Source organism: Salmo salar, chromosome 08, assembly GCF_965601325.2.
Source record: "Salmo salar chromosome 08, fSalSal1, whole genome shotgun sequence".
NCBI classification, from domain to species: domain Eukaryota; kingdom Metazoa; phylum Chordata; class Actinopteri; order Salmoniformes; family Salmonidae; genus Salmo; species Salmo salar.
The window spans coordinates 37457423-37470692 of NC_138298.1; the positions used below are offsets into that span (position 1 = coordinate 37457423).

A 13270-nucleotide genomic window follows, 5' to 3' on the forward strand; every position below is an offset into this window, starting at 1 on the left:
TCCACATGTATGATAGTATTCACATGTATGATATTATCCACATGTATGATATTATTCACATGTATGATATTATCCACATGTATGATATTATTCACATGTATGATATTATCCACATGTATGATATTATCCACATGTATGATATTATTCACATGTATGATATTATTCACATGTATGATATTATCCACATGTATGATATTATCCACATGTATGATATTATCCACATGTATGATATTATTCACATGTATGATATTATTCACATGTATGATAGTATTCACATGTATGATAGTATTCACATGAATGATAGTATCCACATGTATGATATTATCCACATGTATAATATTATTCACATGTATGATATTATCCACATGTATGATATTATCCACATGTATAATATTATCCACATGTATGATATTATCCACATGTATGATATTATTCACATGTATGATATTATCCACATGTATAATATTATCCACATGTATGATATTATCCACATGTATGATATTATTAACATGTATGATATTATCCACATGTATGATAGTATTCACATGTATGATATTATTCACATGTATGATATTATTCACATGTATGATATTATCCACATGTATGATATTATCCACATGTATGATATTATTCACATGTATGATATTATCCACATGTATGATATTATTCACATGTATGATATTATCCACATGTATGATATTATCCACATGTATGATATTATTCACATGTATGATATTATTCACATGTATGATATTATCCACATGTATGATATTATCCACATGTATGATATTATTCACATGTATGATATTATTCACATGTATGATATTATCCACATGTATGGGCTCCCGAGTGGCGCAGCGGTCTAAGGCACTACATCTCAGTGCAAGTCCCTGGTTCAAATCCAGGCTGCATCACATCCGGTTGTGATTGGGAGTCCCATAGGGCGGCGCACAATTGGCTCAGTGTCGTCCGGGTTTGGCCGGGGTAGGCCGTCATTGTAAATAAGAATTTGTTCTCAACTGACTTGCCTAGTTATTAAATAAAGGTTAAATAAAAAAATAAAAATATTGCCCAGAGTGCTGTAAACTCATGTAGGGTTTATAATTACCCTGCTTTCAATAAAACTAATTAAGAGCCAAAGATTGCAAGTTCAATGTTATCTACGCTCTTAGAAAAAAACCTAAAAGGCTTCTTCGGGCTGTCCCCTTAGGAGAACCCTTTGAATAACCTTTATGGGTTTCAGGTAGAATCTTTTTGGTTCCAAGTAGAACCTTCTTGAATTCCACGTAGAACCCTCTGTGGAAAGGGTTTTACATGGAACTCAAAAGCACTCTACCCGGAACTAAAAAGGGTTCTACCTGGAACCAAAAAGGGTTCTCCTATGGGGACAGTCAATAAAACCCTTTTTGGAACCCCTTTTTCTAAGAGTGTAGGGATAACTACCTACTGACTTAAACACTTAATAATTACATCTAATATACATTAATGATTTATTTGAAGTTAGGATTCAACCTTTTGTGACAAACATGAATGATTCCTCTTCTCCTACTCTCTTAGCCAGTTCTCAACAAGACTTCCTGGTTACAGCAACATCTAATCAAAATCCTGGATGTTGTCGGTGGTGTTCTGTACAGTAGCAGTTTTCATAATATAATAACATTACCATGGTAACAGTATTAATGTAACATCTACTCACGGATGTTGTCGGTGATCTCCTCTACAGTGTCCGTCTTCAGCAGGTTATCAGCCAGCATGAAAGCTCCAGCCTCCACCGTGTCCAGCAGGGTGGTAGCCCAGCGAATCTGCTCCCCTGTGGGCAACTGTCTCCACGCTGCCTGGGCCCTGGGCTGGAGCAAGTTGTTCACCGTCTCAACCATGGCCTGGAGGGACCATACACTCAGATTAACACCATGGCCTGGTAGCATTGGAGGGGCAGGAGGGTTAGATGAAGATACTGCTACCATTTAGTTGGTAAGGGGTTGGTAATGGTAGGGGTGTGGGTCACATGTTTAGAACATGGTCTTGGTCGTTTTTAAAATCAATACAAATGACATCACCAAAACAGAAAAGGCCACAACGAATAAAGGGATGTAGAAATGGAACATGTTTCTGAGCTAAAATCTCTGGACTACACTGGTCTAAGATCAGTTGTTAACATGGACTACACTGGTCTAAGATCAGTTGTTAACAATGACTACACTGGTCTAAGATCAGTTGTTAACATGGACTACACTGGTCTAAGATCAGTTGTTAACATGGACTACACTGGTTTAAGATCTGCTGTTAATATGGACTACACTGGTCTAAGATCAGTTGTTAACATGGACTACACTGGTCTAAGATCTGCTGTTAACATGGACTACACTGGTCTAAGATCAGTTGTTAACATGGACTACACTGGTCTAAGATCTGCTGTTAACATGGACTACACTGGTCTAAGATCAGTTGTTAACATGGACTACACTGGTCTAAGATCTGCTGTTAACATGGACTACACTGGTCTAAGATCAGTTGTTAACATGGACTACACTGGTCTAAGATCTGCTGTTAACATGGACTACACTGGTCTAAGATCTGCTGTTAACATGGACTACACTGGTTTAAGATCTGCTGTTAATATGGACTACACTGGTCTAAGATCTGCTGTTAACATGGACTACACTGGTCTAAGATCAGTTGTTAACATGGACTACACTGGTCTAAGATCAGTTGTTAATATGGACTACACTGGTTTAAGATCTGCTGTTAATATGGACTACACTGGTTTAAGATCTGCTGTTAATATGGACTACACTGGTTTAAGATCTGCTGTTAACATGGACTACACTGGTCTAAGACCAGTTGTTAACATGGACTACACTGGTCTAAGATCAGTTGTTAATATGGACTACACTGGTCTAAGATCTGCTGTTAACATGGACTACTGTGGTCTAGGTTTGCAGTGGATCTCTTTAGACCAGGTTTGTTTTGTTTGTCAAATGTTTTATCTCAGCTTCTGCATTCCACTCCTTCCTCCCTCATCCCTCCTCTATCGCTACACACAGGCGTACATCTCCAAATCACTCGTAATGGAAGAAGAGCAAGGGAGGGAGAGAGAGAGAGAGAGAGAGAGAGAGAGAGAGAGAGAGAGAGAGAGAGAGAGAGAGAGAGGAGGGAGGGGAGGGAGGGGGGGGAGGGGAGGGGAGGGAGGAGAGGGAGAGAGAGAGGGGTCATTCTAGAGGGAGATAAAGAGGAGTAGGCTTTGGACTATAAAATAACAGAGAGAGTTCATAGTGACAGCATCACTCCGTAGGGAATGAAGGAAGAAGAGAGGGAGAGAGAGAAGAGAGGGAGAGAGAGAAAAAGATATGGAGAGAGAAGAGGAGAGGGAGAGAGGGAGAAAGGGAAGAAGAGAGGGAGAGAGGGAAGAAGAGAGGGAGAGATGGAATAAACATACACTGGCCCCACCTCTCTCTCACTCTCATCCTCTAGCCCCACATCTCTCTCATCTCTCTCTCTCTCTCTCTGTCTTTCTCCTTCTCTCTCTGAACTTGTAACCCTGAGCAGTGAGAGGAGTGAGAGAGTCAAATGGTTGAAGAGGGAAACATCAATAACATGAAGTCTCTCTCCTCTCCTCTGCTCTGCCCCTGCTACTCCCTGATGGAAACCCCAATGGATGGCTCATGGCACCTGTGTTCCTATCTCCACTCACATCTTTTAACACGACAGACAGACAGACAGACAGACAGACAGACAGACAGACAGACAGACAGACAGACAGACAGACAGACAGACAGACAGACAGACAGACAGACAGACAGACAGACAGACAGACAGACAGACAGACAGACAGACAGACAGACAGACAGACAGACAGAGATAGATAGATAGATAAAGCGAGAGGATAAAGGAAGTGACAGAAAGAGGGGGAAAGTTAGGAAGAAAGAGAAACATATAGTGAGAAAGAGAGAGGAGAAAGAGAGAGAGCGAGAGAGAGAAAGAGAGAGAGAGAGAGAGCGATAGACCTGGGAGAGGAGGACAGAGAGAGAGAGAGAGAGAGAGAGAGAGAGAGAGAGATGCATGGGAGGATATTAATAGAAAGAGAGAAGGGGGAAAAAGAGGGCGAGAAGGAGAAAGGGGGGGAGAATTCTCCAGAGAGAGATGTTTACATAACACATTATCAAAGGGATTGGTCTCTAGCAACGATCATAGCAACACGGCCTGCTAGTTACCGTACTGGCAAAACAAGGTCAAAACTAAAAGTCTTGTTTTCTTTATCGGTGAAACAGTATGTGTCTTAGTGATTATGTCATGTCAACAAGATGATGTATTTGCTTTTATAGCTCATTATATACGCTACTGTAGGATATGGCTGGTTTTAATAGTGTGATATGCTAGCTAAAATAATACTATGCTAATACCGGTGGACGCTCTTAATTAGGCTAGCTAGTTTAAATGGCAGTATGCTAACAGTTTCTCTTTCCAGGCTAGCTCATATGCTATTATGTGATTTCCTAGCAAGCTAATATGCAAGTATTTAAATATGTTAATACTGTGATACGCTAATAGCTCAAGCTAGCTAATATGCTAGTATTTAAATAGGTTAATACTGTGATATGCTAATAGCTCAAACTAGCTAATATGCTAGTATGCTAATCAGTGCTCTTTCCTAGCTAGGGGCTAATGAGGTTAACTTCTATGAGGAAGGAAGTCCCAGCATGTAAACAAAAACTAATTAATCTCTGTACTTCAGCTGAACAACAGGATAACAGGGTCTGGAGCTGGAATAAAAGTGGCTGGCGCGAAAACACACATCCATGCAAACAAGCAGACACACTCACACACACACAAGCAGACACAAGCACACACACAAGCAGATACACACACACACACCCCACACACACACACACACAAGTAGACACAAGCACACACACACACACACACACACACACACACACACACACACACACACACACACACACACACACACACACACACAGACACACACACAAGCAGACACACACACACACAAGCAGACACACAAGCAGACACACACACACACACACAAACAAGCAGACACACTCACACACACAAGCAGACACACAAGCACACACACCCCACACACACAAGTAGACACACACACCAAATAATCTGTATGTAACGGAGCGTGACTGTAATATCATGGATGGTGTTTACAGCATAATGATTCATATTATCATAATGTGTTGTGTATAACGATATAAACATACTAACTGCTGACAACCACAAAGTACTATAAAACCCCAATGTGCTGTTTTTTAGTTGACACAAGTCTAACATCACAAACACACACTATGTTGAAATGAATTCATTAACACATTTGACACTATTGTTGCTCTCTTCACTCCCTTTACAGGAGAAAGTGGAGGGATTTACAAGCCTTTTGAGTCACACTCTGGAGGACTGTTCTCTCTCTGTCTCTCTCTCTGACTCTCTCTCTGACTCTCTCTCTCTGTCTCTCTCTCTCTCTCTCTCTGTCTCTCTCTCTCTGTCTCTCTCTGTCTCTCTCTCTCTCTGTCTCTCTCTCTCTCTCTCTCTCTCTCTCAATTCAATTGACTTTATTGACTTGGCAAGTTCATTATCACTTACATTGTCAAAGTGTACATATAGAAAAATAAAATATATATATTTATATATAAATAAATGTTGGGACCAACAACAATAATAATAGTAGTAGTGGACATGGGATCACCATTAACAACAACTACAACAACAATGTTAATCAGAACAACAATACATTAAAGCAACGGTAGTAGACCAGTGTCAACATGACTGAGAAGACACATGACCTGGTATGAAAGACTAAACTAAACAAGATGGGAAATATTATCCACATTACATTGCACTTTTCACTGGCTGTCCCTCAGGTTGTGGCAGGAGGACACATATTTGGCTTTTCACCCAATATAAATATTACATTTTTTCTTCATCTTTTATAGTTTCAAATTCTTTGTATTGAATGATAATTTTGGGAAAGAAATATTCTCTTAGGTCTGAGTATTTATCACAGTGTAATAGGAAATACAGCTCTGTCTCTACCTCTCCCCTGGAGCAGAGTGAGCACAGCCTGTCCTCTCTGGGCAGCTAGGTTTGTCTGTGACGACCGGTCTCTATAGCCAGACTGTCCTCTCTGGGCAGCCAGGTTTGTCTGTGACGACCAGTCTCTATAGCCAGCCTGTCCTCTCTGGGCAGCCAGGTTTGTCTGTGACGACCGGTCTCTATAGCCAGACTGTCCTCTCTGGGCAGCCAGGTTTGTCTGTGACGACCGGTCTCTATAGCCAGACTGTCCTCTCTGGACAGCCAGGTTTGTCTGTGACGACCGGTCTCTATAGCCAGACTGTCCTCTCTGGACAGCCAGGTTTGTCTGTGACGACCGGTCTCTATAGCCAGACTGTCCTCTCTGGGCAGCCAGGTTTGTCTGTGACGACCGGTCTCTATAGCCAGACTGTCCTCTCTGGACAGCCAGGTTTGTCTGTGACGACCAGTCTCTATAGCCAGACTGTGCTCACTGAGTCTGTACCTAGTCAGTGTTTTCCTCAGTTTTCTATCAGTCACAGTGGTCAGATAGTCTGCCACCATGGACTGTCTGTTTAGAGACAAATACCATTGAAGTTTACTTAGATTTTTTGTGGTGTCTTTCCAATAGGTGATATATTTTTGTTTTGTGATGATTTGGTTGGGCCAGATTTTCTGAGTACTGTCCTGAGGCTCTATGGGGTTGGTTTGGGTTTGTGAACTGAGCCTCAGAACCAGCTGGCTGAGGGGACTCTTCTCTGGTTTCATCTCTTGACGTTGTAGAGCTGTGATGGAATGTTTTGGGGTCAGTTGTTTTTAGATGGTTGTAAAATTTGATGTCTCTTTTTTCTATTCGAATGAGGAGGGGGTATTGGCCCATTTCTGCTCTACATGTGTTATTTGGAGTTTTTCTTTGCACTTGCAATACAGTCTGACAAAACTCTGCATGCAGTATTTCAATTGGATGTTTATCCCATTTGGTGAATTCATTATCAGAGAGTGGGCCCCATACTTCACTGTCATATAGAGCAATTGGTTTTATAAGCGATTGGAAAATTTTGAGCCAGATTCTAATAGGAATTTCGATTTTAATGTTCCTTTTAATGGAATAGAATGCTCTTCTTGCTCTGTCTCTCAGCTCATTCACAGCCATGTGAAAGCTACCTGCGTTGCTGATATTTAGTCCTAGATATGTGTAGTTTTTGGTGTGTTCTAATAGAACTGTGTCTAAATAGAATTTATATTTGTCATCCTGATTTCTGGACCTTTTTTGGAATATCATTATATTTTTTTTTTTTAGAGCCCAGGTCTGACAGAACCTGTGAAGACGATCTAGGTGCTGCTGTAACCCCTCTTTAGTGGGAGACAGCAGCACCAGGTCATCTGTCTACAGCAGACCCTCTTTAGTGGGAGACAGCAGCACCAGGTCATCTCCGTACAGCAGACCCTCTTTAGTGGGAGACAGCAGCACCAGGTCATCTGTCTACAGCAGACCCTCTTTAGTGGGAGACAGCAGCACCAGGTCATCTGCGTACAGCAGACCCTCTTTAGTGGGAGACAGCAGCACCAGGTCATCTGCGTACAGCAGACCCTCTTTAGTGGGAGACAGCAGCACCAGGTCATCTGCGTACAGCAGACCCTCTTTAGTGGGAGACAGCAGCACCAGGTCATCTGCGTACAGCAGACCCTCTTTAGTGGGAGACAGCAGCACCAGGTCATCTGTCTACAGCAGACCCTCTTTAGTGGGAGACAGCAGCACCAGGTCATCTGTCTACAGCAGACCCTCTTTAGTGGGAGACAGCAGCACCAGGTCATCTGTCTACAGCAGACCCTCTTTAGTGGGAGACAGCAGCACCAGGTCATCTGTCTACAGCAGACCCTCCTTAGTGGGAGACAGCAGCACCAGGTCATCTGCGTACAGCAGACCCTCTTTAGTGGGAGACAGCAGCACCAGGTCATCTGCGTACAGCAGACCCTCTTTAGTGGGAGACAGCAGCACCAGGTCATCTGTCTACAGCAGACCCTCCTTAGTGGGAGACAGCAGCACCAGGTCATCTGTCTACAGCAGACCCTCTTTAGTGGGAGACAGCAGCACCAGGTCATCTGCGTACAGCAGACCCTCTTTAGTGGGAGACAGCAGCACCAGGTCATCTGTCTACAGCAGACCCTCTTTAGTGGGAGACAGCAGCACCAGGTCATCTGTCTACAGCAGACCCTCCTTAGTGGGAGACAGCAGCACCAGGTCATCTGTCTACAGCAGACCCTCTTTAGTGGGAGACAGCAGCACCAGGTCCTCTGCGTACAGCAGACCCTCTTTAGTGGGAGACAGCAGCACCAGGTCATCTGTCTACAGCAGACCCTCTTTAGTGGGAGACAGCAGCACCAGGTCCTCTGCGTACAGCAGACCCTCTTTAGTGGGAGACAGCAGCACCAGGTCATCTGTCTACAGCAGACCCTCTTTAGTGGGAGACAGCAGCACCAGGTCATCTGCGTACAGCAGACCCTCTTTAGTGGGAGACAGCAGCACCAGGTCATCTGTCTACAGCAGACCCTCTTTAGTGGGAGACAGCAGCACCAGGTCATCTGTCTACAGCAGACCCTCTTTAGTGGGAGACAGCAGCACCAGGTCATCTGTCTACAGCAGACCCTCCTTAGTGGGAGACAGCAGCACCAGGTCATCTGTCTACAGCAGACCCTCCTTAGTGGGAGACAGCAGCACCAGGTCATCTGTCTACAGCAGACCCTCTTTAGTGGGAGACAGCAGCACCAGGTCATCTGTCTACAGCAGACCCTCCTTAGTGGGAGACAGCAGCACCAGGTCATCTGTCTACAGCAGACCCTCCTTAGTGGGAGACAGCAGCACCAGGTCATCTGTCTACAGCAGACCCTCCTTAGTGGGAGACAGCAGCACCAGGTCATCTGCGTACAGCAGACCCTCTTTAGTGGGAGACAGCAGCACCAGGTCATCTGTCTACAGCAGACCCTCCTTAGTGGGAGACAGCAGCACCAGGTCATCTGTCTACAGCAGACCCTCCTTAGTGGGAGACAGCAGCACCAGGTCATCTGTCTACAGCAGACCCTCTTTAGTGGGAGACAGCAGCACCAGGTCATCTGCGTACAGCAGACCCTCTTTAGTGGGAGACAGCAGCACCAGGTCATCTCCGTACAGCAGACCCTCTTTAGTGGGAGACAGCAGCACCAGGTCATCTGTCTACAGCAGACCCTCTTTAGTGGGAGACAGCAGCACCAGGTCATCTGTCTACAGCAGACCCTCTTTAGTGGGAGACAGCAGCACCAGGTCATCTGTCTACAGCAGACCCTCTTTAGTGGGAGACAGCAGCACCAGGTCATCTGTCTACAGCAGACCCTCTTTAGTGGGAGACAGCAGCACCAGGTCATCTGTCTACAGCAGACCCTCTTTAGTGGGAGACAGCAGCACCAGGTCATCTGTCTACAGCAGACCCTCTTTAGTGGGAGACAGCAGCACCAGGTCATCTGCGTACAGCAGACCCTCTTTAGTGGGAGACAGCAGCACCAGGTCATCTGTCTACAGCAGACCCTCTTTAGTGGGAGACAGCAGCACCAGGTCATCTGTCTACAGCAGACCCTCTTTAGTGGGAGACAGCAGCACCAGGTCATCTGTCTACAGCAGACCCTCCTTAGTGGGAGACAGCAGCACCAGGTCATCTGTCTACAGCAGACCCTCCTTAGTGGGAGACAGCAGCACCAGGTCATCTGCGTACAGCAGACCCTCTTTAGTGGGAGACAGCAGCACCAGGTCATCTGTCTACAGCAGACCCTCCTTAGTGGGAGACAGCAGCACCAGGTCATCTGTCTACAGCAGACCCTCTTTAGTGGGAGACAGCAGCACCAGGTCATCTGTCTACAGCAGACCCTCCTTAGTGGGAGACAGCAGCACCAGGTCATCTGTCTACAGCAGACCCTCCTTAGTGGGAGACAGCAGCACCAGGTCATCTGTCTACAGCAGACCCTCCTTAGTGGGAGACAGCAGCACCAGGTCATCTGCGTACAGCAGACCCTCTTTAGTGGGAGACAGCAGCACCAGGTCATCTGTCTACAGCAGACCCTCTTTAGTGGGAGACAGCAGCACCAGGTCATCTCCGTACAGCAGACCCTCTTTAGTGGGAGACAGCAGCACCAGGTCATCTGTCTACAGCAGACCCTCCTTAGTGGGAGACAGCAGCACCAGGTCATCTGTCTACAGCAGACCCTCTTTAGTGGGAGACAGCAGCACCAGGTCATCTGCGTACAGCAGACCCTCTTTAGTGGGAGACAGCAGCACCAGGTCATCTGTCTACAGCAGACCCTCTTTAGTGGGAGACAGCAGCACCAGGTCATCTGTCTACAGCAGACCCTCTTTAGTGGGAGACAGCAGCACCAGGTCATCTGTCTACAGCAGACCCTCTTTAGTGGGAGACAGCAGCACCAGGTCATCTCCGTACAGCAGACCCTCTTTAGTGGGAGACAGCAGCACCAGGTCATCTGCGTACAGCAGACCCTCTTTAGTGGGAGACAGCAGCACCAGGTCATCTGTCTACAGCAGACCCTCCTTAGTGGGAGACAGCAGCACCAGGTCATCTGTCTACAGCAGACCCTCTTTAGTGGGAGACAGCAGCACCAGGTCATCTGCATACAGCAGACCCTCTTTAGTGGGAGACAGCAGCACCAGGTCATCTGTCTACAGCAGACCCTCTTTAGTGGGAGACAGCAGCACCAGGTCATCTGCGTACAGCAGACCCTCTTTAGTGGGAGACAGCAGCACCAGGTCATCTGTCTACAGCAGACCCTCTTTAGTGGGAGACAGCAGCACCAGGTCATCTGCGTACAGCAGACCCTCTTTAGTGGGAGACAGCAGCACCAGGTCATCTGTCTACAGCAGACCCTCCTTAGTGGGAGACAGCAGCACCAGGTCATCTGTCTACAGCAGACCCTCTTTAGTGGGAGACAGCAGCACCAGGTCATCTGCGTACAGCAGACCCTCTTTAGTGGGAGACAGCAGCACCAGGTCATCTGTCTACAGCAGACCCTCTTTAGTGGGAGACAGCAGCACCAGGTCATCTGCGTACAGCAGACCCTCTTTAGTGGGAGACAGCAGCACCAGGTCATCTGTCTACAGCAGACCCTCCTTAGTGGGAGACAGCAGCACCAGGTCATCTGTCTACAGCAGACCCTCTTTAGTGGGAGACAGCAGCACCAGGTCATCTGCGTACAGCAGACCCTCTTTAGTGGGAGACAGCAGCACCAGGTCATCTGCGTACAGCAGACACTTGATTTCAGTGTTGTGTAGGGTGAGACCAGGTGCTTCCGATTCTTCTAATGTTTTTGCCAATTCATTAATGTAGATGTTAAATAGTGTTGGACTTATTGGGCAGCCCTGTTTCACTCCCCGTCCCTGAGAGAAGAAGTCTGTTTGCTTGTTTCCAATTTTAACCGCACATTTGTTTTTAGTGTACATTGATTTAATAACATCATATGTTTTCCCTCCAATACCACTTTCTATTAGTTTATAAAAAATACCTTCTTCATGCCAAATTGAATCAAATGCTTTCTTGAAATCTACAAAACACGAGTAGATTTTGCCTTTGTTTTGGTTTACTTGTTTGTCAATTAGAGTGTGGAGGTTGTAAATGTGGTCTGTTGTACGATCATTTTTTAGAAATGCAATCTGGCTTCTGCTCAGGACGTTGTGTTCATCAAGGAAATGATGTAGTCTGCTATTTATAATACTGCAGAGAATCTTCCCCAAGTTGCTGTTAACGCAAATTCCTCTGTAATTATTTGGGTCAAATTTGTCTCCATTTTTATAGATTGGTGTGATCAATCCCTGGTTCCAAATATCGGGGAAAATACCTGCAGTGAGGATAATGTTGAAGAGTTTGAGTATAGCCAATTTGAATTTGTGGTCTGTATATTTGATCATTTCATTTAAAATACCATCAGCACCACAGGCCTTTTTGGGTTGGAGAGTGCGTCGTTTTTCCAATAATTCTTCTTCTGTAATTGGGGTATCCACAGGATTCTGATAGTCCTTGACTACTGATTCAAGGATTTGTCATTTTTCTTGTATTTCTTTTTGTTCTGGGCTCTTTGTTATATCGATGTAGAGGTTTGCAAAGTGATTTCTCCACATATCTCCATTTTGGATAGCCAATTCCTCCTGATGAGGTTTGCTTCATTTATTCCAATTCTCCCAGAAGTGGTTTGATTCTATCGATTCCTCAATTCCATCCAGCTGTTTTCTAATGTGCTGTTCTTTTTTTGTTCACAGGGTGTGTTTGTATTGCTTCAGTGTTTCACCATATTGAAGGCGTATATTTGTGTTGTCTGGTTCTCTGTGTTTTTGATTAGATGTATTTCTCAATGACTTTCTTAGATTTTTGCAATCATTATCAAACCATTTTTCATTTTCTGTTATTTCTGGTTTGCTGTTATGCTTCTTTAGATTAGCCAAGGAGGCTAATTTGTCAAATATAAAGTTTATGTTCCAAACGGCCAAATTTACACCTTCGTTGCTGAAGGAGAATGTTAAGGCTAAAAAGTTGTCTGGGAGAGATTGTATTTGTTGGCTACTAATTGCGTTTTGGTAGATGTCTGTACTGTTCACACTCCATCTACAGGCCTGTTTAGTACCATGTCATTTACTGGGCCGTGATGCTTCATGGCTGGGTTCCGCTCTTCTCAGATACACTGTGATTTTACTGTGGTCTGAGAGAGGTGTCAGTGGGCTGACTGTGAACGCTCTGAGAGACTCTGGGTTTAGGTCGGTGAGGAAGTAGTCTACAGTGCTGCTGCCAAGGGATGAGCTGTAGGTGTACCTACCAAAATAGTTCCCTCTCAGCCTACCATTGACTATGTACAGACCCAGTGTTCGACAGAGCTTCACGAGCTGTACTCCATTTTTGTTTTTCACTTTGTCCTAGTTGTTTCTGTGGGGGTATGTGGGGAGGGAAAGGTTGTTGCTTCCTGGTAGGTGTTTATCCTCATGACTGTTAATAGTGTCTGGTTCTTCTGCTGTTCTACCATTCAGGTCTCCACAGACCAGTACGTTGCCTTGAGCCTGAAAGTGACTCATGTCCCCCTCTAGAATGGAGAAACTCTCTTCATTGAAGTAGGGTGACTCTGAGGGGGGAATGTATGTGGCACAGAGGAAGACGTTTTTATCTGTTAAGATAGCCTCCTTGTTGATTTCTAACCAGATAAAGAATTCTCCTGTTTT

The 13270-nt window shown here is 45.0% G+C and overlaps 1 protein-coding gene across 1 annotated transcript in view; it reads right to left on the bottom strand.

The window, feature by feature from the left end:
• adgrl3.1 (adhesion G protein-coupled receptor L3.1) overlaps positions 1-13270 on the bottom strand; it is a 284567-nt gene that overhangs the window by 66016 nt on the left and 205281 nt on the right. Inside the window, exon 12 of the mRNA XM_082978635.1 lies at positions 1697-1880. Coding sequence (XP_082834761.1) covers positions 1697-1880 — 184 coding nt within the window. The remainder of the gene's footprint in view (positions 1-1696; positions 1881-13270) is intronic.